The 24,591-nt window shown below is 37.2% G+C and overlaps 4 protein-coding genes and 1 long non-coding RNA gene across 9 annotated transcripts; 4 read left to right on the top strand and 1 right to left on the bottom strand.

Moving 5' to 3' along the window:
- Positions 1-760: 760 nt before the first annotated feature.
- LOC125586308 (proline-rich protein 2-like) lies at positions 761-2,416 on the top strand. The gene is made up of 2 exons (XM_048756258.1): positions 761-1,071; positions 1,366-2,416. Exons 1-2 carry the CDS (start codon positions 921-923, stop codon positions 2,262-2,264), a joined length of 1,050 nt encoding a protein of 349 aa, XP_048612215.1. The 5' UTR covers positions 761-920; the 3' UTR covers positions 2,265-2,416.
- Positions 2,417-4,043: 1,627 nt separating this feature from the next.
- LOC125586309 (probable magnesium transporter NIPA6) lies at positions 4,044-5,949 on the top strand. Its single transcript, XM_048756260.1, has 7 exons — positions 4,044-4,351; positions 4,434-4,490; positions 4,650-5,029; positions 5,120-5,257; positions 5,329-5,421; positions 5,500-5,617; positions 5,692-5,949. The coding sequence occupies exons 1-7, from the start codon at positions 4,231-4,233 to the stop codon at positions 5,787-5,789; spliced, it is 1,005 nt and encodes a 334-aa protein (XP_048612217.1). The 5' UTR covers positions 4,044-4,230; the 3' UTR covers positions 5,790-5,949.
- A 1,514-nt stretch (positions 5,950-7,463) lies between these two features.
- LOC106420596 (pentatricopeptide repeat-containing protein At2g21090) lies at positions 7,464-9,744 on the top strand. Its single transcript, XM_013861455.3, has one exon. It carries the CDS (start codon positions 7,751-7,753, stop codon positions 9,533-9,535), a length of 1,785 nt encoding a protein of 594 aa, XP_013716909.1. The 5' UTR covers positions 7,464-7,750; the 3' UTR covers positions 9,536-9,744.
- A 3,423-nt stretch (positions 9,745-13,167) lies between these two features.
- LOC106420563 lies at positions 13,168-15,437 on the bottom strand. 5 transcript variants are annotated; one of them, XR_007322811.1, is made up of 8 exons: positions 15,059-15,408; positions 14,942-14,984; positions 14,783-14,862; positions 14,590-14,695; positions 14,393-14,520; positions 14,157-14,277; positions 13,921-14,063; positions 13,168-13,820 (listed from the first exon to the last, which is right to left on the bottom strand). It is a non-coding gene; the product is annotated as an uncharacterized LOC106420563 (long non-coding RNA). The 5 variants fall into 5 exon arrangements; XR_007322812.1 differs by having other exon boundaries at positions 14,393-14,502; XR_001283998.3 differs by having other exon boundaries at positions 14,393-14,695; positions 15,059-15,437.
- Positions 15,438-16,147: 710 nt separating this feature from the next.
- Positions 16,148-24,447, top strand: LOC106420625 (phenylalanine ammonia-lyase G4-like). The gene is made up of 11 exons (XM_048755937.1): positions 16,148-16,336; positions 16,614-16,887; positions 17,293-17,407; positions 17,483-17,607; positions 17,918-17,999; positions 18,106-18,217; positions 18,310-18,458; positions 18,555-18,624; positions 18,893-19,077; positions 22,520-23,173; positions 23,337-24,447. Exons 1-11 carry the CDS (start codon positions 16,148-16,150, stop codon positions 24,409-24,411), a joined length of 3,030 nt encoding a protein of 1,009 aa, XP_048611894.1. The 3' UTR covers positions 24,412-24,447.
- Positions 24,448-24,591: the final 144 nt, after the last annotated feature.

The raw sequence follows: 24,591 nt of genomic DNA, 5'->3' as shown, positions 1-24,591 counted from the left end.
TATTATTAATTGATTACAAAAAATCATCTCTAACCAGTTTAAAACTATATATGTTTTTTTTTTTCATAAGATTTGTTACCGTTGTTACTTAGATCATGCGCTCTACATGCCGGCGGCCTTTTAGCCATAGTGGTAAATACATGACTTTTCCATTTAAGCATTTGAGGTGTACTACATTTATTCACATTATTACATCTCAAATTCTACTATATATATTCAATTACACTTTTTCATATATTTACTATACCAATAGATATTAGTTAGAAATTCGTTTTTTGGATAATCAACAAGTTATGGATCTAGTTATAGTTAGCGAGTTATTCATAGTACCATCGGTTTAAAATTCGTAAATGGGTTAGATTATTGCCTTTGCCTAACACCTGGTGCTCAAACTTAATTTATCTTAAATCACCACAAACTATATAACTTTATCATTTTAATTTCTTCACATATTAAGGCGATGAGTATAAAAAGGAATGTGTTGAGTGTTGACACGCGTGAATCTCCCTATCTGTTATTTTTTTGTTGAAAATTATACAATCCTCTCATGTGATCGGATTTAACTCGGGTTTGGTGGTACGTAGACACCTTTATACTCTCGTACTTATGTATGATCAGTGGACTTTTAGTCAATAAAATACCTAAACTGAGTACGAATCAAATTATAAAGATGATAAAGAGAAAAACTCGTACACTCACGTGGCTACGGTATACACACCAAGTATTTATTTGACTCGTAACTTTGCAGAAAAAAAAAAAACTTAATTAATAAATCATGGAGTTCAGTGCCATGTTCAGAAAATATTAGCTCTAACTCCTAAAGACCTATAAATAGACAAGAGACGATCTCACAGATTCATATCATCTACATATTATCTCCTCCGATAATAACATATATCTTCTTCAATACGAGTCCGATCATGAGGATACTATCGGGACGCGGGGGAGGTGCTTTCTGCCTCCTCTTTGTGATTGTTCTTTGTTCCGCCGTTCGTTCTCTCGGCCGTGACGTCGATGTCGTCGGCTTCGCCGAAAGTAACAAGAAGATCAAGAGCCCCCACTCATACTTGGGTATTGTATTACATCTCTCTCTATAGACAAATGATTGCTGACTATGACGCAATGTTATGTATGCTTTGTACATGGTGCATGCTACTGTTATTCCGCTCGATAAATGTTTCTTCTCGGTCCACATATATAATTGTTTGATTATTCATGAAAATGAAAAAAAAGTCAATATAACACATCTTTTTGATAATGAATATGGTTTTCTTCTTAATTATTATTCAAATCTGAACTTTCGTTGCATTTAGAATATTTAACCCTTCAGCTTACGTTTTTTTGTTGGACTGAACTTGTGAATAGGACTCCGAGTAACCATAGAATGCAAGGCGGCCGAGACAAAAGATCACTTTGTTACAAGAGGAAGCGGAGAAGTTGACGAGACAGGAAAGTTTACTCTCAATATTCCACATGATGACATGGTTGGAGAAGATGGAAACCTAAAAGAAGCTTGCTATGCTCAGCTTCACAGCGCTTCCGGGAACCCTTGTCCAGCACACGACGGCCTCGAGGCCTCTAAGATCGTGATTTTATCGAAGGATGGAGAAAAACACGTGTTGGGGATCAAACAAAATCTTAAATTCTCACCGGAACTTTGCTTCTCAAAGTTCTTGTGGGATATGCCCAAGTTCCCTTTGCCCCCACCGCTTAAAGTTCCTCCATTTCCTAAGATCAAAAAGCCTTGTCCCCCAAAGATAAAGCTTCCACCATTCCTCCCAATTTACAAGCCACCGGTGGTGATCCCCAAGAAGCCGTGCCCACCAAAGATCGCACACAAACCTTCAGTGCCCATCTACAAGCCGCCAGTACCTATCTACAAGCCGCCAGTGGTGATCCCAAAGAAACCATGTCCGCCACTTCCCAAGCCGATCTACAAGCCCCCAGTGCATATCTACAAGCCACCGGTGGTGATTCCAAAGAAGCCGTGTCCGCCAAAAGCTCCGGTGCATTACAAACCGATCTACAAGCCTCCGGTGCCCATCTACAAACCACCGGTGGTGATTCCAAAGAAGCCGTGTCCGCCTAAAGTTAAGGTGCCAATCTACAAGCCGCCGGTGCCCATATACAAACCAATCTACAAGCCACCAGTGGTGATTCCAAAGAAACCGTGTCCACCACTTCCGAAGCTTCCGCCTTTCCCACCTAAATACATCCCACACCCTAAGTTTGGGAAATGGCCTCCTTTCCCTTCTCATCCTTGAAGTGAATGATGCCAAAAAAATAATATTCCTTTGCATGTTGCTTTGTTAAATTCTACGTAGATGTTCCATGTTTCTATTTTTACGTTCCAGCCAAACAAGCTCTGTATTTTTTTCTCTATGTTTAAATAAAATATGTAATATCTCTTTGTGTCTTTTCTGTTAAAGATCTTTGATGTACGAGAGTATCAATTCCATTTATTCTTTTATCGCAACAAATTGTTAATAATGTAGAATGTGGTAGGATTAATCTGGGAGACGTGTATGAAGCTTCCATTTTAGCCGACCATTTTAACCGCAGTATATCCTTTGTATCGACCATCGAGCAAAAGCTTATGAAATAAAATAAGAGCTTTTATGTAAACGTGATGCAATAACATTTTATTGGAAAGTAAACCTTTTGTATATACATATATGTTCATTTTGGCCAAAGTATAACATTTTTACTGGGAAGTTCTAAATTAACCTAAATGTGATGAAAATGAATGCCATAAAGAGGTCAAAATGCAAGACATCACAACCATCTAAATAACCAAGAGATTCAAGCGTCTAAAGCTCGATTTTGAGCCATCACTTGGATTCTTGGGTTTTTTTCTTGGCGGATTTGTGTTTAGTCTTCAAGTTTCTCTACCTCGCTTACAGAACTATGGCTAAAACCAAAAGTCACGATTTTCGAATCAATATAAGAGATTCATTTGGCTTAAGAATCTTGATGTTGGGTCTGGAGAGAACAATAACACTAACGAAAATAATAGTTGGGTGCCTGACGGGAGTGGGAATAGTTTTGACTTGTTTGATGAGAAATGAGTTTGGGATGAATTGTATTCGTTGTATCAGTCCAAAGACTTTACGTCTACGATTTATCAGTTATTCGGGGTAAATCCTAATTCGTAATCTAAGTATCTGAATCCGTAAAATTATCCCATGGGTACGAACCCCTAAACTTAAATACAAGAAAATCCAAATACCCGATTCCGAGGCTTGGTGCACAAGCATTTTCATCTTTTTCTTGGGATTTCACTGACGCTAATCTCAATTTTCGTCTGTAATTGTTGGCTCATTAGTAGCTTTTAATATTAAGGCCGACAAAAAAGGAAGTTATGGTGGGCTTATTGGTTCCATTCGTAATTTTGTAACTCTGCCTAAGATAATTGACTTGAAGTTCAACAAAAATAAAATTTGAAATGGGTGATGGCGAAAGAGTAACAAATGTTGTAGAGTCGGCTCTGTAATATGTAAAGTTTTATTTCGGCATTTTAATACTCTCACTACTAGTCCACTACAGAGTCATCAGATTAGCTGGCTAAGTAGAAAGTAGTTATACTAATAAATCAATTCACAAAGTCCCGGCGGCTAATGCTGCAAGCCTTTATGATGCACATGTGCTTATTCATACAATAAAGAAAAAATAGAAAGAGAAGTAAGTCATGGGTATAAAACCAAAACGAGTCGGCCAATCGAACCGATGTTTAGCCAAATCGGTTCACAGCACAAAACCGATCAGTGAACATATTGTTTTCAACCGACACTCAGTTTGGTTTGAAACTTTCAATATAACTAAAAATCATCAAACTTAGCGATCTTTTAAAAAATAAAATCGAAACTAAACAAAAATTACTGTTACATATTTAAGAAATCAAATTGAATTCGACAATCAGACCAAACCGCACCAATCAATTTACTCGGTTGAAATTGGTAAAATTATCCTAAACCGAAATAAACCGAAGAAGCGAAGATGGCGAGGTGTGTAGACAAATCAAAGAGTAAAACGTGTGAAAGTTGAATAGAAGCCCAAGACTCTTCTTCTCTCTTCTCCATTTTGAAATTCATCAAGCAAATCGCACAAGTCGTGTGAGACGGCCGCGTTGCATCTTTCGTCATCCATTCTCTCTTTATTACCAACACCAATCCGCGATTGATCCTGAAACGGAACTAGAATCCTCTTCCGATTTGGGAAAAAAAAAAAAAAATGGAGTCGGACAATGGGAAGGGGTTGATACTAGCAGTGGCGTCTAGTGTTTTCATTGGCTCCAGCTTCATCGTTAAGAAGAAAGGTCTCAAGCGTGCTGCTGCCAACGGGACCCGTGCAGGTCTTCACTTGATAACAAACAAACTTGCCTATCTAGAATGAAAGGAATCATATGTAATTGTGATTCACTTGATGCTTCGCAGGGTATGGAGGTTATACATACTTACTTGAGCCTCTTTGGTGGGCGGGCATGGTCACTAGTGAGTCTTTCTCGTCTTATTTATATTAATATATTTTAGACAGGGCCGGGTCCTGGACAAAGTCGAATGAAACATTGACCTCTGGCCTCCAAAATATCAGGGCCTACCCTGATTTTAGATCACATAGTCTAAACAAGATTCCTTCAAAAATTGTTTTAGTGATTGTTGGAGAAGCTGCAAACTTTGTGGCCTACATCTATGCACCAGCTGTACTTGTCACTCCTCTTGGTGCTTTAAGTATAATCATCAGTGCTGTTTTGGCGCATTTCTTGTTAAAAGAAAAGCTTAAGAAAATGGGGGTTCTTGGATGTGTTTCTTGCATCGTCGGCTCCGTTGTTATCGTCATTCACGCTCCTAAGGAGCAGACTCCTAACTCCGTCCAAGAAATATGGAATCTGGCAACTCAGCCAGCTTTTCTAGTTTACGTAGCCATAACCATGTCGATTGTCCTTGCTTTGATTCTGCACTTTGAACCTATCTGCGGCCAAACCAACATTCTGGTTTATATTGGAATCTGTTCATTAATGGGTGCTCTCACTGTAAGCTTGCTTCATCTTAGCTCTAACTAATTTTGAGCTGTATTTCTCTTTTCTTGCCGTTGGTGTCTCTGATGATGATGTTTTAAACAGGTTATGAGCATAAAGGCCATTGGAATTGCGATAAAGTTAACAATGGAAGGAGTAAACCAGATCGGTTACCCACAGACATGGATTTTTTTCATGGTTGCAGCAACCTGTGTCGTTACACAATTAATTTATCTCAACAAGGTAAGCTCCCGTGCTGACTTGTTGAAACTTTTTGGCCTATGATTCGTTCTAATATGTATTCCTTTTGGCAGGCGTTGGATACATTCAATGCAGCAATTGTCTCTCCCGTGTACTATGTGATGTTCACAACTCTCACAATCGTTGCTAGTGCCATTATGTTCAAGGTACATTTTAACTATATAGGGTTTCCATCGGCAATTGTGTGTTGAAATGTACGTTTTGTAAACATGGCCTTTTTACAGGACTGGTCTGGGCAAGATGCAGCCAGTATAGCCTCTGAGATATGCGGATTCATCACTGTGCTCACAGGCACAATGATACTTCATGGGACCAAGGAAGAGGAACAGCAAGCTTCTTCTGGTAACATAACAAAAATAAAGTCTTGGTTTTTTGGATATCATCCATTATATTTGATTTTTGTGGTGGCAATGCAGATTTGATATTTGGATCTTCAGAAACAGTAAGATGGTATGAGTCAAGAAAGAGCAGGAACGAAGAACACCTGATAACCCTGTACAGCCCTGAATACTAGAAAGAAGGTGGCAATCTCCGGACTTCCAAAATAGATTTGAAATGTGGCAAGAAAAAGCCTCGTGGAATGAAATATGATGTATGTTAGTTTTGTATTGTTTTTATGGTATCTTCTTTGTACAGAATTTTTTTTGTCTAATTGAAACTCCACCCATTCTTTATCTCTTGTTAGAGCATCTCCAATGTAAAACTCCATTTTTGTACGAATTAAAAATGCTCTAATCCTAATTCATTTTCCATTCTATAATGGAGTAATGAACAAAAAAAAAAAAGATAATTTCATTATGGAGTAGGAAATGGAGTAGGGTTGGAGTACTTTTTACTCCATGCTTACTTTTACTCTATTTTGGAGGAAAAAATTGTGTTGGGTTGGAGATGCCTTTGTACACGCACAACCCAGGTTATTGTTCTTCTTGTATGGACTTTTGTCCCAGTATATGTATCTTCATTTTTCTAGGATAAATGGTTTCCTCAATTATTTGAATGGAAAGAAGAAACAATAGCCAATAGGTTAAGGTTAGATCTGAATTAACAATTTTATCTCCTTTTCCTTTTTTATTTATAACCCAAGAGAGTTGATCATCTTACTGTGACTAGGAAAGCTAAAAGATTCATATACTGCATATGGAAAGGAGTAACAATGGATTTCATTTCCAAAGCCAACCAATTTCAGATTTTGTTGCTCTTGTATATTCAGACCCAATTCATTTAAACACACAAGGCCCTTTGAAACACTTATTGTAATAAAAGTAGTAATAATTCGTTTCCATAAAAGATGTCATATGTTTTTTATTATAAAATGAAATCTGAATTCTTCTTTTACTTTATCAATAAAAAATTTGTAGACGCACGCAGAAAAAGAATTATAAACGGAGATGAAAAGCTTTTGTTTTGGATAAAAATTTGAAGATTGGTACACTATCAATTTCCAGAAAGAATAGAGATATACATAATTGAATAGCTTGTTAAGCTGAATGAGTATGTTTTGGAAACCCATCTAATTCAACAAAATGACTATAGTTTCTCTTATATAGGATTGCTTGGTTCGATCCCAAGACCGGTGATGCCATGGATGGTGTTGGAAATAGATTACATCCCTTTACAAAGTCCTTCAAATAAAGAATTATGCTCATTAAGTTGGTTCAACTCAGCGTTATTCGGCACCATCAGCTTGACACTTGTAATCGGTTAGGTAGTTTGACTTTACTCAGCGCCACGAGCAAAGCTCGATAGCCCGAATGCTCGGACCAGTCGTTCGGCCCATAAAGCATAGTCCAGCCCATTATGTCAAACCGACTTAGGGCGAAAAGAAAAGAAGAGTTACACATAAAAATAGGACAAGAGAAACCAAAAAAAGAGATCTGAATTTGAACAAAGAAAAACAGAAAAATTAGGATTTTGCTCTTTAATATTTCTTACCAACTTGTATTTATTTGATCAGCTCTGAAGAGTGCCGGTTAGTTTTTCCTCTTGTTCATACATTTTGTAACACCAATTGAACAATAAAACACTTTCGAAATAACCCACAATCGAGTTTATCTCTTTTTTTACCAAATCTGGCCAAATTCCGATTTAGTAGCTGGCTACAACGTTACCGATGTGCACTAGAAAGGCTTTGTTTCGTTAAACTCGGCTATACAACATTTTCAGTACTGAACATTTCTCAACCTAGTTTTGTCTTGACCAGGAAAGGATGTACATTTCCTTCAAAATACAAGATACCTTAAAATCAGAGGCCCGTGGGCTATAAAGAAGCCCAAAAGTGAAAAAAGATGGTCTTTGTTTCTATGGTCCAATACCCCAAAACCAGATCCGGTTTTCTAATCCGATCCGACGGCCGAAACATTTGTCATATGATTTCGTACCGGCGAACCTCGCCGCCGTTAAACCTCTCAGACTTGTCTTCGCCGGTGGACATTCAAGGAGTCAAGTCTCCTCCTCCCATGGTGGTTTCTCCCTCCAATGCCCATCAGTAACCCTAAGAAACGGCCCATCTGTGTCGCGCGATCGTTTCTCAGCAGCCACGCCGCCAAAGAAGAGCTCTCTCAAGCGGTGTCTCGTCTCGAGTCCCTGACGAAACAAGGGATTCGCTTACCCTTCCAAGTCCTTGCCTCTCTCCTCCAGCGCTGCGGAGACACGAGGTCCTTGAAACAAGGCAAATGGATTCATCGCCACTTGAAGATCACCGGATTCAAGACGCCCAACACGCTTTTATCCAATCATCTGATCGCAATGTACATGAAATGCGGTAAACCCGTCGACGCCCGTAAAGTGTTCGACAAAATGCATTTCAGAAGCTTGTACTCGTGGAACAATATGATCTCCGGGTACGTCAAATCAGGGATGTTGACTCGTGCGCGGGTGGTGTTCGATGGTATGCCCGAGAGGGATGTCGTCTCGTGGAACACGATGGTCATTGGTTACGCTCAGAGTGGGAATCTAAACGAAGCTCTGTGGTTTTATAGAGAGCTGAGGAGATCTGGGATCAAATTCAACGAGTTCAGCTTCGCGGGGGTTTTGACTGCTTGTGTGAAATCGAGAGAGCTCGGGCTCAGCCGGCAAGCTCACGGGCAGGTTCTTGTCGCTGGGTTTATCTCAAATGTGGTGCTTTCGTGTTCTATCATCGATGCTTATGCTAAATGTGGTCAGATGGAGAGCGCTCGAAGACGTTTCGATGAGATGGCAGTCAAGGATAATTATATCTGGACTACTCTCATCTCTGGATATGCCAAATTAGGTGATATGGAATCAGCTAAGGAGTTATTCACGAAAATGCCTGAGAAAATCCCAGTTTCTTGGACAGCATTAATTGCTGGATATGTTAGACAAGGCTCAGGGGACCACGCGCTCGCCCTGTTCAGAAAAATGATTGCTTTGAGGGTTAAACCTGAGCAGTTTACTTTCAGCAGCTGTCTCTGTGCATCTGCGTCTCTTAGACACGGGAAGCAAATTCATGGCTACATGATCCGTACGAATGTTGTACCCAATGCGATTGTTGTCAGTTCTTTGATCGATATGTACTCCAAATCAGGGAGTTTAGAAGCCAGCGAGCGGGTTTTCGATCGTTACGGCGACAAACAAGACTGTGTCCTGTGGAACACGATGATCTCTGCATTAGCGCATCACGGGCTTGGCCACAAGGCCTTGCGCATGCTTGATGGAATGATCAAGATCGGAGTCCGCCCGAACCGGACGACTCTGGTTGTGATTCTCAGTGCCTGCAGTCACTCAGGTCTGGTAGAGGAAGGAGTCAGGTGGTTTGATTCAATGACTGTTGATTACAGGATCGTTCCCGACCAAGAACATTACGCTTGTCTGATAGATCTCCTAGGTCGTGCCGGTTGTTTTAAAGAGTTGATGAGCAGGATGGAGAAAATGCCTTTTAAACCGGACGAGCATATCTGGAATGCGATCCTTGGGGTATCCAGGATCCATGGAAATGTGGAATTGGGAAAGAAAGCGGCGGAAGAGCTGATCAGACTGGACCCTGAGTCGTCTGCGCCATACGTATTACTGTCGAGCATTCACGCAGATCAGGGAAACTGGGAATCAGTAGAGAAGTTGAGAGGGATTATGAAGAAGAGAAGGGTGAACAAAGAGAAAGCTGGTAGTTGGATTGGAATCGGGGAGAAAGTTGAAACTTTCAGAGTCTCAGACGGGTGGCATCATCCTCGTAAAAAAGAGATCTACTCCATTCTGCACAATCTGGCTGCACTAATGGAAGAAGAAGAGGCTTCAAGAACATGATCCTCTCTAACAAGAAGGGAGGATTGTACACTGTTAAAGCCTGCAAAAGCAGGGGAGTTATACGTGTTGTGATGATTTGATTTTAGCTTCAAAAGTTTGTAAGTCTAGCAGAGCTAACAACTACAATGTTCTTTCTTTTTTTTGTCTTCCTCCAGATTTATTGTTTAATAAAAGAATCAGAATGGAATAGATTTTCGTTTCTGCAGGCAGTTTGATTCGTATTGGCTGATTTATTACAAAAGATGGAGATGGCAGGTGAGCCAAGAAATGAGACAAAATAAGACAAGCGACCAATACTTGTATGTCTGGATCAAATTTATTGCAACCTAACAATGCCACAAGCCAATAGTTATGCAATTTACAAACCGGAGATTCTCCAGTCCATCCGATTGCGAGTATCATCCCACTGAAGTAAATTCCAGTCCAGCCCAACCATGAAATTTCCTTCCCCAAAACCAAATGTGAACCACAATATGAGTCTTTTAGCATTCCAACAAGCCCACAACCAGAAGAAATCTCCATGGGAATTTCAAGTTATGAGCCATTTCCCAAAACCGGTCAAATCATCTCTCAACTTGCCTTATTTGGAAGTTCATGAGTTCAAACAATTCCAAACCAGATCATGGCGACCAGGAGAGACATCTAAGAATTTAGAAGACACATCTAAACATCAAGGAGGGTCAGACATCATCCTACCATGAACCAACAACTGTGGGATTAAAAGGATCTTCACATTTGTAAACTTGCCGTTTTTGAAAGCATTCACATTTGCAAGATTTGAAGACCAACAACTATATCACTTCGACCACAGCCTTCTGATTCTCTTTATGCTGAACATGGACGTCCCAAGATATCATGATTTCATGACCAAGCTTTCCAAATTCAAACAAATCATCAAGTTCCCCTATTTTGGTCAAAATCCTATTATTCTCTTTAACGACTAGTTTTTAATTTCCTTTGATTGGTTTCTTTTTTCTTGAGTTAGACCATTGTATCTTAGCATATATAATCTTAGACATCATGTAATGTTCACCTTATCAATACCAACAAGCTGTTAACTCTCTTGGACTAATATTTAGCCGCTACACTGCAGAAGCTGTGAATATCCTCACACTTCTGTCAACTACTTATTTGGTAGCTTTCTGCCAAGCCTGTGAATCAAATATCAAGAAAACATTTAAGGCGGCTGTGAACCAAACCACCAAACGCGTACTTTCTGTCGATGAACCGTTCCTCAAACAAAACCTCCTCCAAGTTATCCATTGGGAATACGTCTTTTCCTATGTGACCCAAACAGCCTCATTAGCGTATTAATAACTCTAACCCAAAAACTAACTCAAAGGGGAGAATTGTCACGGCACTTATATACTGTATTAAGATCTTTTTTTTGACCGATGTGAGATTTTAATAGGCTCCCTAAAGATGTGGATGAGAAACGGTAAAATAGAATATTTTTACATGCTATATAGATAGAAAACTGTTTAGGTGAAAAAAATATATGCACGGCCAAATTTAGCTCTGATATCATATTAATAAGTTTAACTCACACAAAAAAACCCATCTAAGAGTAAAAAATTGTCATAACACTTATATATTATCTAAAGATTTTTACCATACCCGATGTGGAACTCTAGTCAGAGCTAGCCCTTAGGGCAAGTCAAAGAAGCATAGGCTTCCAGCAGTTTTGTTTATAAAAACCATTTCGGCTACACATCAAAACTTTCCTTTGGTCTAGCTAGTAGTATAATCTTCCCCTGCTTTAACTCAGCTCGAATCGTAATAATGCACATTTTCTTTTATTTACTTTTTCAGAACGTGGCCAATTTTCTTTGTTGGTTCTAGTCTTGGACCTCACCTCCTAGGACCAGCACTGACACTAATATAAGCCTCTAATGCAGAAGCTGAGACACGTTCGTTTTTTCCACGCTTTAGCTGAACCAGAACAAGAACATGAAACATATACAGGTTTTAGAAAACTCTGAGAGTTAGAAATAAAGCTGAAATACTCACAGACCCCCTCCCCTGTTTGAATGTCTGAAAGATTGGAACGGAGCTCCACTTCCAATCGCCTAAACGGACAGAACTTAGTTTCACCCCCTAGAGTGAACCTTTAAATTCACCTCACTCTTTAGGACCAATCAAAGTGACACATAGATTATTAATTAAAAAATATTAAATTAAATAAAAAATAGCTACAAAAAATAAAAACATGATTGGTAGTATTTAAGGCTGTAAATGAAAATTAAAGCTGTCAATTCCTACAGTCCAACCAATCACCCCCAATAAATCTATGTTTGAATACAGAAATAGGACTTGAGTGATTGGTTGGACTGTAAGAATTGACAGCTTTAGTACTTATCCCCTTCCACATAAGCTATGAAACCGTCTAGTACTTATCCCCTTCCACATAAGCTATGAAACCCTACAGGTCACGAAACTAAAACAAACACCACAACTCGGATCAAAAAACCAACAACAACAAAAAGAAACTTTGACTCACCTGGTGACTACTTTGGTTGATGAGGTCAGGCTCCGCAGATTTAGGAAACTTCTATGTTTTTTCTTGCCATATCTTTTGACTGAACTTGCTCTCTAGACATCATCTTCCTTAGTCCTCATCATGAGAATGGTTCCTTCAGAACATTAACCATATCAATGCCATTACTTAGGGATATGTATGTACTTCTCTTCCTCACTTCGTAGAAGGCACTTTGTTGCCACCATAGAGTCCCTCAGGATGGTAGCTTTGTGATAGGAACACATTCAATTATATCACCATCTGGGGCATGTTAGTCACATCCAAAGTTATAAACTAAACCATATCTTTTTTTTTTGAAATGTCAACACAATGTGGACTGTTTGAAAATAATTTAGATTGTCTAATATTTTTGATTTTTGTCTAAGATTGGTTTTATTTAAAATGTTTTGTTTTATATTAATATGAATCATTATTTTAACTATTTTTGTTTATAGAATTGATTCTGTTTTTATTTCAATGGTGTGGAATTGTTGATTTATTCATTCTCCTACATTATTTTATATCGTGTGTCTGTTATTCGACTCTATAACTACATATTTTATTTTTATGTAGTTGTGGATATGTATTTATTAATTTTCTTATTGTCTAGTAGAGTGTTGATAATAGGAAGAGAATGATATGGGTTGGTTACTAAATTAGTGAATGATTAAAGACTGATGGACACATGCGAGATTCAGATGTTTTCTAAAATTTACTCTTTTCTGCACCAATTGATTGCAGAGTACATGTCTCGTTATTTACATTTTCCTTGTACTTTTGTAACAATCTTTTTCAGCATATATATATATATATATATACGTAATTTTGCTAAATGACCTCCAACTATGACAACTGACGTTCCTTTATCATTCGAATGATATCTTAATGGGGTATGAGTTTGAACTTAACGGTTGTGATTTGAGTCTACTAAGGTTTTGGAACTGTATATTTTTCCTTTTCTATTGAGTAGATTTACTTGTTTATAATAGTGACTTAATTTTGTATGCTAAATATATTTTAAGTTTTTTAAGTTTTGGGTTATTTATAGTTAGCTTTTATTTGTTTAGACCTAAGTGCTCCTTTTATTTTAGTTTTAAGTATTGGCCTACTTAACTCTTAAAGTGAGATTTTTGTAATTTGTTTGATGAACAGTTTGAAGCAAACAATCAGTCCATTTTTGACCAAAAACAATTGAATTTTATTCATCATGGGTAACAAAAAAAAATAGTTAAAATTTGTGGGGATTTCTTAAGTCGCATTTCCACATCGACAATCCTCCACCCAATCTCCTCCACATTGCACAGCTCCTCTCTTTCTCCATTTTCATTGATGATCCTCACTGTTCAAATTCCCAACCTTTTCGTAGTTGTAGCTACTGTTGTCAATATTTTTCTCATGAACCCAAGTTCTTGTTTTTGAAACTGTTGTTCTTTTTATTACGACCCAAGTTCTTGTTTTGAAACTGACTCCATCCATGACAATGCTGGTCATAATCCAATGAGTTCTCCAGTGTCAACTTCAGCATTCCAATTAACATCACCAACGTAGACATCAGGAAAATATAAGTCACATGAAGTTCCATTTATCTCTGCCCAATACAACAATTTAGCGTTCTTGAATGCGTTTCTCATACTGAATCATCCCACTCGACCACTCTAACATATAGACGCATATACCGCTCTTCTTCTACAACTGTGGACCATGGAACTGAACAAACCTTATCACATAAAACTTTTTCCCAAGAATGAACAGAATGTTTGCAGGTAGCTGCGGAAAACAGAAGAAGATGAGTGAGAAAAAAAACTTTGTTCTCAGGCTAGATTAAAGTCTGCCCAAACAAATTTGATCGATTTCTATTTTGACTGACCACGTTAATATAGTAATATGGTAGATAAGATTATTGTAGCACACCATTCTGTAAACCGGGACAGATGGAATCCATCCTTTATGATTCCGGCACAAACCGCAATTACAGATCCCATGACAAACAGGAGAAATCTAATCTGGATTCTGGAAAAACTTTAAGATCATTCCACATGTCTATTCATCAACAAAATAAACTCAAAATACCAACAAAAAATGCTCCATTGCTACTGATCTTACAAAAATGTGCAGTTTTAGGACCCGAGTATGTTCGTCTGAGTCTGATACAATCGAGGGTAGCTCGGTACGAATTGGAGGTGTATAAGGAATAGAGGAGGCCACAGATTTATTTTCTTAGCCCCTGATTTCGGTTATAGATAAGAACATAATAAGTAATTAAGACAAAAGAAAAAACGGAAAGGCCATAGCTATGTTCTATCTGATGAAGGATATCAAAGAGACAAATATGGGAATACCCGAGTAAGCCGAGTTCAGTTGTTACTTGATACTAAAGCGTAATCTCCATTAGAGCAGCAAGAGCAAATGCTGTTTCTTTGCCTAACTCTGATGAATCTCTCTTCTTGATCTTTGTGAAATTAACAAACTTTGCAGAGAAGATCAAGATCGAACACAGAGTATACAAATGGAACTAAAATAGGAAATGAGATGATACCTGAAAGTTATTGAATTCACGCTTAGGGATCATGTCATCGAACTTCTTCATGTCTGCCCATGGGACGTCTCCAACACTGACTATAACAATCGACATAGCATATGAGCTGCAATGTTAAAGGAACTCCAGAAAATTAGCTTGTGGAAAAACAAAGTTGCTGAATTTAAGAAGAAAATATTGCACGTTCTTTTACCTCTCGTCAACAATGGCTTCCATAGTTGATTTCTCTTGTTGACTGAGTTCTTCCTAGGTCATAGCCAAACATCTCGTCACCTTCACATTCAGAATGTGGCCTTCTCATTAAGCATTCATAATCTGTTTTTTCTTTCTTTTAAAAAGCTTTAAACTTTACCTGTCACAGTGGAAGCTGAAGACTTTCTCGTCATGGTTCGTTGCTGAATAATGATGGAAGAAAACATAGTGAGTAGTAAAGATCGAAGATAAGATTTTTATAGGGAAACAAACTCACAGCGGCCAAAGCCGAAACAGGGGATGCGGTTGTCTTCAACAAAAGGAGCCAAGGTTTGGCCAATTACAAAGATTGCCTTCTTATATGGATTCTCAACTTCTCCGATCTATTGGTACAGATCGTCGCTGACAGAGTTGATCTTCTCTGAATGCGTTAGGGTGAGGCCAACCATCGAAGGGCTCGTACTGCGTCTGTATTAATGCCATTAAAGTCGATTTCCGTTACAGACAGAGCGAGAACTATCGATCGTCATTCTCGCCGCCGAAATCAGACTCGCATGAACAAAGGCGAGAATTAGGTTTAGCGGGGTATGCTTTCTGATCTGATCCACAGGCCACAACAAACGGACCAAAGCCCACCTTAGCCGAAAACAAAAAAAAAAAAGCCTGTACGGAGACACATTGGAGCGCTGCGTTTTGTTTAATGAGGACAGGTGTCGCGCTCACGAATTGATGACGTGGCATCCGAACTAGGGAGTAATCTAAAGCCTTTTTATATATAAAGATAATATATTTTGACAATGTTTAAAAACGCAAAATTATTTTGTTTCTAAAACTTTATTTAATAGACATTATAATTACATAATTTATGTATTTTAAGTTTTATTTAAATTTGTGTACATTATTATTTTAATTAGTTTTTTGAATTGTCGCTTATCTACAATACTAAAAGCCGGATATGGTGAGCAGGGAGCGTGCCACGTAGGATCAGTAATTCGGACCAATCAGGGACAAGTTTTTAGACACGTCAGACGGCCTCGGGAGCAATATACCGTGTGGGCTTCACCCGATAAGCGGGCCGTTCGTGCCATTTGGGCTTCACCGTTCATCCGACACGCGTGCCATTTGGGCTATATCGGAGTCATTCCTCGACGTCTTCTTTTGTTCCTCAACCCTACCACTTCGTCTTCGCAGATCGAAGAGCAAAGAAGAAGAATTAATCGAGCCACTTCTACGCCATCAATTTTTCGTTTCAATCAATCAATAAGTTCTTTATGATTTCGTTTCACCTCCCTCTTTTCCTACTTCTTTATATACTGATCTTCGTTTCAATCAAACCAAAACCCTAGAACCACTCCAAGCTTAATCCATGGCGATGAAACGAAATGGAAAGTCTTATGTCTCCTCCGACTCTGATGAAAAAGTCATGTTATTCAAAGATGTCTCTCTAGGTCCGCATGCAGCTCAGTTGCGCTTCCGACTCATTCATTTCTGGGAGGCTCGGAACCCGATCAAGAAAACGCTTATTGGTCTCAAAATGCTCCTCATCGACGAGCAGGTGAGTCGATTCTCCAAAAAATAGTTTCGATACCTTGAGATCTATTTTTACTGAGAATTTTAAACGTTTGTTTTAGCTTCGGAGAGTGAACTAGGGATTTGAGATACCGTGAGATTTATATTTTCTGAGAATGTTAAACGTTTGTTTTAACTTCGGAGAGTGAACTAGGGTTTTGATGAGTCTTTCTGGAGAATTTTATAAGATTGGATAATTAGTTAAAGTAGGGTTCTGAGTTTTCAATCTTCTTACGTGATTTGTTATTCTTTTTTGACAACAGGGGACTGTTATTCAAGGTTTCATCCCATCGGGGCGTATTAAAAAATACTTGCCTGATATGAAACAAGGATCAGTTTACCAACTCGACAATTTCTACGGATCGAAAAACAAACCGGTGTATCGGGTTGCTGATCATATCGCAACCGTGTCTTTCACATGGAACTCTGAGATGTCGGTTCTTCACGAGGTTCCCATCTCATTTGATGAAGACCGTTTCAGGTTTCATTCATATGAAGATTTTGAAGCTAACTGTGATTTCAAAGGTGACCGCTGTGGTAAGCTCCCTAATTTTAAAAATCATCTCTCAATTACATTGGTCTGTCGTCCTGCTTAGATAATGAAATCTAGATTTTCTTTTGGCTTAAGTTTTTAGTTCAAGTTTTTGGAGTTTTTGGTTTCTTTTGAACGTCCTCTGAAGTTATTGTTACAAGAGGCACATGCCGATGAGTTGTTTTCAATCATTCGGATTGTAGTAAAGTTAGTAAGTTCATACCAGGAGTTTTAGTTCAAGCTCTTAGAGTTTTTGGTTTGTTTTGAACATCCTTTGAAGTGAATTGTGAATTGTGAAAATTATTTTAATTCGGTTTGTTAAGTTTTAATTCGGTTTGTTAAGTTACATGTTACATTCCAAGAATTTTTATTAACCATCTAACTTACACTCTTCTTGGACATTGTAATAGATGTTGTTGGCCACATGAAGCTGGTCAATGGACATACCCTTATTGAGCGTCCCATCCTTGACGAAGTGGAGATAGCAACCTCTCGGCGCATTATGGTTCATGTGCAATCACATGAGTAAGTGTATTTTTTTAGTTTCAAGTCACCATCTCTCGGTAGTTCCTAAATCCGTAAGAGCTTATTTTTTTGCAGCGGGCCTGTGATGAAGTTCTACCTTTGGGACCATGCTGCAACAAACTTCTGCAAGATGTTCAATTCCTATGAAAACACTCCCACAGTGCTTTTGGTCACGACTGTTAACACCAAACGTCTCGGAGGTTACCATTTCTATCTCTAGACTCATGTTTTCATTGATAATAGTGACACGTTTTCGAAAAAGTTTGCCATTGTTCGCTTATGGGATACTAAGTTATTAACCATTCCAAAAACGTTTTGTTATTTGTCATTGGTTGATAATTTATCATGTGTGACATAGATTATATATTTTTACAGCCTTATTAATCATATATAGCATGCCGAGTTAGTCCATAGAAGCAGAGCATTTGTACAACTTATATATTTTCACACTGTCATTTTTATGCATATTTTCACTCATTCATTTTAAATGTTTCTTCCATTATTGGACAGGTACCCTTGCCCTGATCTCTATGTCCTCCACACGGCTCTTCATGGACTATGACGTCCAACCAACCAAAGATTACTTCACCTGGTATGTATCCAAGTCTTCAACATCTACTTTTCACAAGTTCAAGTGAAGCGCACACTTACACCTATTGCAGTGATTGACTGAAACAGTGCTTTATGTTTTGTATCAGGCTTGGCTCTAACCCAGAGATTGCTAAGCAGGTTAGTGCAGAGGTGGTCACTAAACGTGAGGCACTGACTATAGCAGAAATATTCTCCTACATGACTCAGGAATCTGCAAAGGTACAAATAAAGCTAAATATTTCTTACTCCTTTTGAAACGCTTAGATATTTATATCAAATTTTATACACGGATGCATGATGCCTTTTTTGAGTGCACGGCTACGATTGATGATGTTGTGCATGGCTCTGCTTGGTACTATATTGGATGCAGTGAGTGCCATGCTAAGGCTACTAAAGGCGCAACTTCATTGATTTGTACGAACACAAGATGTGGGAAGGTTAACACAACTGGTGTTGCACAGTATGTTCTCTCGCCTGAATATTCAATTACTCTTTCGCTGATATTAGTTTCTGATTATTAAATTTGTGACGTTGGCTTCTGTTTCTTTCACAACAGGTACCGTGCAAAGATTTCTGTTTATGACAACAGTGAACAAGTTTTTTTGTCCTACTTGGTGATGCTGGTCGTGAGTTGACTGGGAGGCACGCATCCGAGTTAGTTACCAGCTACTTTGAGGTAATTGAGCATCATTTTATACTCTCAAATGATTTAAACTCACACTATTGTACTTGAATGCAAAGCTAATGAACACGAAGGAGCTGACCATGAGGTGCATGTCCCGGAAGCTCTAATCAGCACCATCGGACAGGCACATAAGTTTTGTGTGAAAGTTATAGAGCACAACTTCTCAGGCAATACCCGAGCTATAACTGTCACCAAGATCCTCTCTCTAGACACCCCCACCACCCACAGAAGTCTCGGTTGAAAGCAACATTGCTGCAACATCCGAGGAAACAATGAAGACTGGAAATGAAGTGTGTGAACCTTCGACCAGGCGTGGAGATTCTGCAGATGAGGAGAGTAAGAGGAACTCTGCAAGTGCTGAGCCAGCGAAATCTAAGCGCCCAAGATGTGAGAAGTAGAGCTCCCATTCATCTTCTCACTTATTGCATGCTTCAGTGATGTTTAAGTCTTTTTTTCAGTTTAAGTATTGACTTATGATTTCCTTTCAGTTTTATGTTTTTCAGTGTTTTTTTTCCTTGAAACATTTTATCTACTTTGCATGATTATCAGCTAAAAATCATGTTTACTGTTTTATCACTCTGCCTCATCAGAATTACATTGCTCAGTTTATTATTTATGTCTTCAGAAACAGGTTCTAATGTATATTTGATAACATCTATGACATGAAATGTAAATAGTTCAGAGTTTAGGAGAGGAAAGACATTAATATATGATTTTGTGATCACCATTGACCAATAAATTATCAAATAATATAAGCTACTTACAACCAAGCCGCAAACTTTAGATCTTTACAAGCCAAGAGAGATAGAAAATTTCATGTTCTTATCGTCACAAGCATCATCCCAACAATATATAAAGGTACTGATCCTTATTTAGTTTATTATAAATACAACTACTAAACTGCACCATGTGCAGTAAAGAATTTTTTTTTAATCTAACTTATATTTAAAAATAAATTTTAATAAATATTATAGATTTTACTATTTTCTTACTAATATTTAATATATATTATATATATTAAATAAATTTGTATAAAACTAATAAAAATGATAAAACACTGTATGATTATCAAAAATTTAGCATAAACAATATTTATAAATTTTGTAGGTATAGAAAAAACTAATGATCTTACGATTAGATATTTTTTAATTTTTTAAAAATTGTAACTTTAGTAATACAAATTGTATAATTCTACAAAAATAATAATATTTTGAAATTTAAAATGTTATATATGAATATATTTATTTTATAGATGATGTATGAGTTATTACCATATTTTGAAAAAGTTTACCAAAAAGAAATATCAATATTAAATGTAATATATGAATTATTACCATATTATAATAAGTTTGCCAAAAATATAAATCAACATTAAATGAAATTATCCATGTCATATTTTTCTGGAAGTCATGTCATCAATTTCATTAGCCATGTCATATTTTTCTGGAAGTCATGTCATCAATTTCATTAGTCATGTCATATTTGTTTTGTGAAATTGATTGTAGAGAGGACATGTGGCAAAATTACTTCGCAAATATAGTTTATGGGATTAATTTCAAGTTTACTACTGCAAGGAAAACTACAATTCTCTTCGTCACTACCTACTAGTACCTATATATGTTATCAGAGCTACAATTTAATGTTTCTTATATCATACCATATATAAGATCAAAATAGACATGAAAAAAATATTAAAACAAATTATTAAAACTCAGTTGTAGCCATATTGCTTTTACATAGTACACTGATCACTTTTTCTTTTATGTGTTCTTTTTTTTTGTAACGATCATTGAGTTTTTCTGGAGACTATCGCTCAAGATAATGTTCTTTGTTAGTTATCAACTCATTTTTTATTTCATAAGTTGTAAACATATTTTATAATATCGAAGGATATTTGGTATAACATAAAAACTGCTTAAAATACAAAAAAAAATGAAATATGTAAATTAATACAAGTTCAACAGAATAATTTATATAGTAATAAGATAAAGACTAATAATTCAGATATACAAGCGGCGTAGCACCACTTACCAAAATTATATAATAACAGTTGAATCAATAACTTCAGATATAACCATCATTTTACAAGAGATACATTACTCTGTATATATAAAAAGAGTTACAATACAATTTCACCAGAAAAAAACCTACTCAGTACTAAAAAACGCAAGTTTAATTCAATTTAATAATATTACTAGATATTGACCCGCCCTTAATTTCTATATTTTTGTTTAAATTTTTTTAAAATTTTTAATTTCTATATTTTTGTTTTTTTTTTGTAATTAATATTAATTTAATTTAATTTAATTGTTGGTAACTATACTAAGTATGTCAAGTTGCATAACTATACACTTGTGCTTTATGCATTTCGGAAATTATTTTTTTGTTTTATTCCAAAAATTTGTGACATATTATATTTTTTCGTAATTACCTAACATAATTAGTCAAGAATAATCATACAAAAAAATCGATTTGGAATCGATCTGAAAATCAAAGTCTCATGTTCTATTAGACATGACATATATACTCGAAAGATTCTTAAAATGTTATATCCGAAAACTAATATCAAACCCAATCCGCACCGAAAATCATGAATTTAATATATTCAGATAAATATATTTTCGTAAATGGTTACTATAGTCTTCACTAATTTTTAGTAAAATCACATTTAATAAATAATTTTTAACAAAATAACCTATTTACAATTTGTTAAAATAAATGAGTTTAAACGAATTTTTATTTTTATTAAAAGTTCACTTAAAACCCGTTAAAACCTATTTTAACATCATTTTAATCTAAGATTATATAGGTTTAAACCCGTTAAAACCTATTGTGTAAAACATTCAGAATTTGAATAAATTAATGTCTCGATGAGTAAATCATAACTTCTTGGGCTGAGATGTAAATTATGTTATTGTGGTGTAAAAATGATTTTTTAAAATATATCAAAGTTAATTTTAATCTAAGATTATATAGGTTAACAATTCACATTTGATATAAATCCAAAAAAGAAGGATATTTGTTATTATATATATATATATATATATAGTAATATACAATTCATGTTTGATATAAACCCAAAAAGAAAGAATATTTGTTAATATATATATCTATATAATTGTCAGACTGTCAGTGATATATTTTTTCAAAAAACAAAATTGTCGGTGATATATATGTGGGTACCGAGAATTTTGGGATGGAATGTGTTGTATAATTTGTTTATTTTGCTTTATTTAAAATGCAGTTATCAAATATTTAATTTATTTTTTAAGTAGGTTATATGGAGAAAATAATAGTTGGATTAAACCTTTATTAATAGATTATGTTCATAATTTAATAGAATAGATTTTAAAAACATTTAAATATTTGTATATTTTTGAACGTATTATATTAACTGATGTTAGGTCAAATATTAAACGTTTATATTAGAGATTATAAAGGGTATTACATTATGCATAATATATAAGATGGTTATAATTGAGGTAATATGAATAGGTATAACCACATTTGGAAACAACAAAAAAAATATAATTATTCACATCTTACACGTCGGTTAATCAATATAGTTGAGAAAAGTGGTCCCACCATTTTCGTTTGATTCTTATGAGTTATATAAGGAGTTACGGTAAGTTGTTTTAAATAAAAATGAATATTATTGATGCAGTTATAAAATAATCAGTTTCTTAAAATTAGTTGGATCCTACTTTTATCAATCGGTCATACTGCTGTTTTAATAGAATAGATATGGAAAAATCCGGGATTAGCCCAGAAAAACCCGTAGTTGATATGATATGTCATGCACAGACAAATCAATAACGGTTACCAAAAAAAAACAGGTACTTGAACGCCGGAATATTCGCTACAGGCGACGAAGATGACGACTTGTCGAACATTCTTCCCCGTCCGGAAACAAGAGCGGCGATGCTCATCCGTGTCAACACACTCCTCCAAGGCTACTCCGGTATACGCTTCGAAATCCTTGAAGCCATCACAAAGTTCCTCAACCACAAAATCACACCGCGCCTCCCTCTCCGAGGCACCATCACCGCCTCTGGTGACCTCGTTCCTCTATCGTACATCGCCGTTCTCCTCACCGGACGGCCCAACTCCCGATCCGTGGGTCCATCCGGTGAGATCCTTGCCGCCTTAGAGGCCTTCAAGCTAGCTGGAATATCTTCTCCTTTTGAGCTCCGGCCTAAAGAAGGGCTTGCGCTCGTGAACGGCACCGCGGTTGGGTCTGCTATGGCCTCAATAGTGCTATACGAGGCCAACGTTTTGGCAGTGTTCTCGGAAGTTGCTTCTGCCATGTTTGCCGAGGTTATGCATGGGAAACCCGAGTTTTCCGATCATCTTGTGCATAAACTCAAGCACCATCCTGGTCAGATGGAAGCCGCGGCAATCACGGAACATATCTTAGACGGAAGCTCTTTTGTCAAAGAAGCTATACGTCTCCACGAGATTGATCCGCTCCAAAAACCTAAACAAGATCGGTAAGTTTCTTGCCTCTCAAGCAAGTAGTTTCTTGCCTCTCAAGCAAGTAGTTTCTTGCCTCTCAAGCAAGTAGTTTCTTGATTCTCAAGTATATATGTGTGTTTGGTTTTCCTTTTGAGAATAAATTGGGATAGCTAATAGCTTTTCGTTTGGAATTAACAGCTACGCTCTGCGAACATCGCCACAGTGGCTTGGACCTCAGATTGAGGTGATCCGAGCCGCGACGAAAATGATCGAACGAGAGATAAACTCTGTCAACGATAACCCCTTAATCGATGTGTCGCGAAATAAAGCTATCCACGGTGGGAATTTCCAAGGGACACCAATAGGTGTCGCCATGGACAACGCTCGTCTAGCCATTGGTTCCATCGGGAAACTAATGTTTGCGCAGTTCACGGAACTCGTCAATGATTTCTACAACAACGGTCTACCTTCGAATCTATCCGGTGGGAGAAACCCTAGCCTTGACTACGGGTTTAAAGGCGCGGAAGTCCCCATGGCTGCTTATTATTCCGAGCTTCAGTTCTTGGCTAACCCTGTGACAAACCATGTCCAAAGCACTGAACAACATAATCAAGATGTTAACTCTCTTGGTTTGATCTCCAGCCACAAAACTGCCGAAGCTGTGAATATCCTCAAGCTTATGTCAGCTACTTACTTAGTAGCTTTATGCCAAGCCTATGATCTAAGACATCTTGAAGACAATCTCAAGGAAACGATTAAAGCGGTTGTGAACCAAACCGCGGAAAAACACGCATTCACTCTCAGCAAACCGTTCATCGAACAGAACATCCTCGGAGTTATCGACCGCGAATATGTCTTTTCCTATGTTTATGACCTAAGTAGCCTCGCTAACCCTCTAATGCAGAAGCTGAGAAGCGTTCTTTTCGACCATGCTTTAGCTGAACCGGAGCATGAGACGGATTCGGGTTTTCGAAAAATAGGAACGTTCGAAACAGAGCTGAAATCTCTTCTACCTAACGAAGTTGAAAGAGTGTGGACCGAGTACGAAAATGGTAACTTTGTTGTGGCCAACCGAATCAAAGAGTGTAGATCGTATCCGTTGTCCCGGTTTGTACGGGAGGAGCTAGAGACGAGGCTACTAACCGGAGGGAGTGTCCGGACACCAGGAGAAGATTTTGACGAAGTTTTTAAAGCCATCTCTAAGGGAAAACTCATAGATCCTCTGTTTGAATGTCTCAAAGAATGGAACGGAGCTCCAATTCCAATCTCCTAAAATGTTATGCTACGTCCGTCTCCACGTCAAGAAATAATTGCACTCTTATGTTAACAAATGTACTATTAGATATATGTGAATTTACATATATCATAATGTGATATTTGGATTTGAGCAATCAATGTCAGATGTGTTTATTTACGTACAAGTGAATAAATCATTGCTATCCATTGTAAATTC

This window comes from Brassica napus, chromosome C4, assembly GCF_020379485.1.
Source record: "Brassica napus cultivar Da-Ae chromosome C4, Da-Ae, whole genome shotgun sequence".
Lineage (NCBI taxonomy): Eukaryota > Viridiplantae > Streptophyta > Magnoliopsida > Brassicales > Brassicaceae > Brassica > Brassica napus.
Note: the sequence above shows the minus strand (reverse complement) of the source record. Positions and strands in the feature narration are given on the sequence as shown.

What these genes read in the sequence shown, in the direction of transcription:
- LOC125586308 (XM_048756258.1), top strand. Translation starts at nt 921, where the DNA reads ATGAGGATACTATCGGGACGCGGGGGAGGTGCTTTCTGCCTCCTCTTT. An exon ending in GAGCCCCCACTCATACTTGG is followed by an intron (nt 1,072 to 1,365) that starts GTATTGTATTAC and finishes ACTTGTGAATAG; the next exon opens with GACTCCGAGTAACCATAGAA.
- LOC125586309 (XM_048756260.1), top strand. Translation starts at nt 4,231, where the DNA reads ATGGAGTCGGACAATGGGAAGGGGTTGATACTAGCAGTGGCGTCTAGT. An exon ending in CATTAATGGGTGCTCTCACT is followed by an intron (nt 5,030 to 5,119) that starts GTAAGCTTGCTT and finishes TGTTTTAAACAG; the next exon opens with GTTATGAGCATAAAGGCCAT. An exon ending in CTAGTGCCATTATGTTCAAG is followed by an intron (nt 5,422 to 5,499) that starts GTACATTTTAAC and finishes GCCTTTTTACAG; the next exon opens with GACTGGTCTGGGCAAGATGC.
- LOC106420596 (XM_013861455.3), top strand. Translation starts at nt 7,751, where the DNA reads ATGCCCATCAGTAACCCTAAGAAACGGCCCATCTGTGTCGCGCGATCG.
- LOC106420625 (XM_048755937.1), top strand. Translation starts at nt 16,148, where the DNA reads ATGGCGATGAAACGAAATGGAAAGTCTTATGTCTCCTCCGACTCTGAT. An exon ending in TAACACCAAACGTCTCGGAG is followed by an intron (nt 17,608 to 17,917) that starts GTTACCATTTCT and finishes ATTATTGGACAG; the next exon opens with GTACCCTTGCCCTGATCTCT. An exon ending in ACCAAAGATTACTTCACCTG is followed by an intron (nt 18,000 to 18,105) that starts GTATGTATCCAA and finishes GTTTTGTATCAG; the next exon opens with GCTTGGCTCTAACCCAGAGA.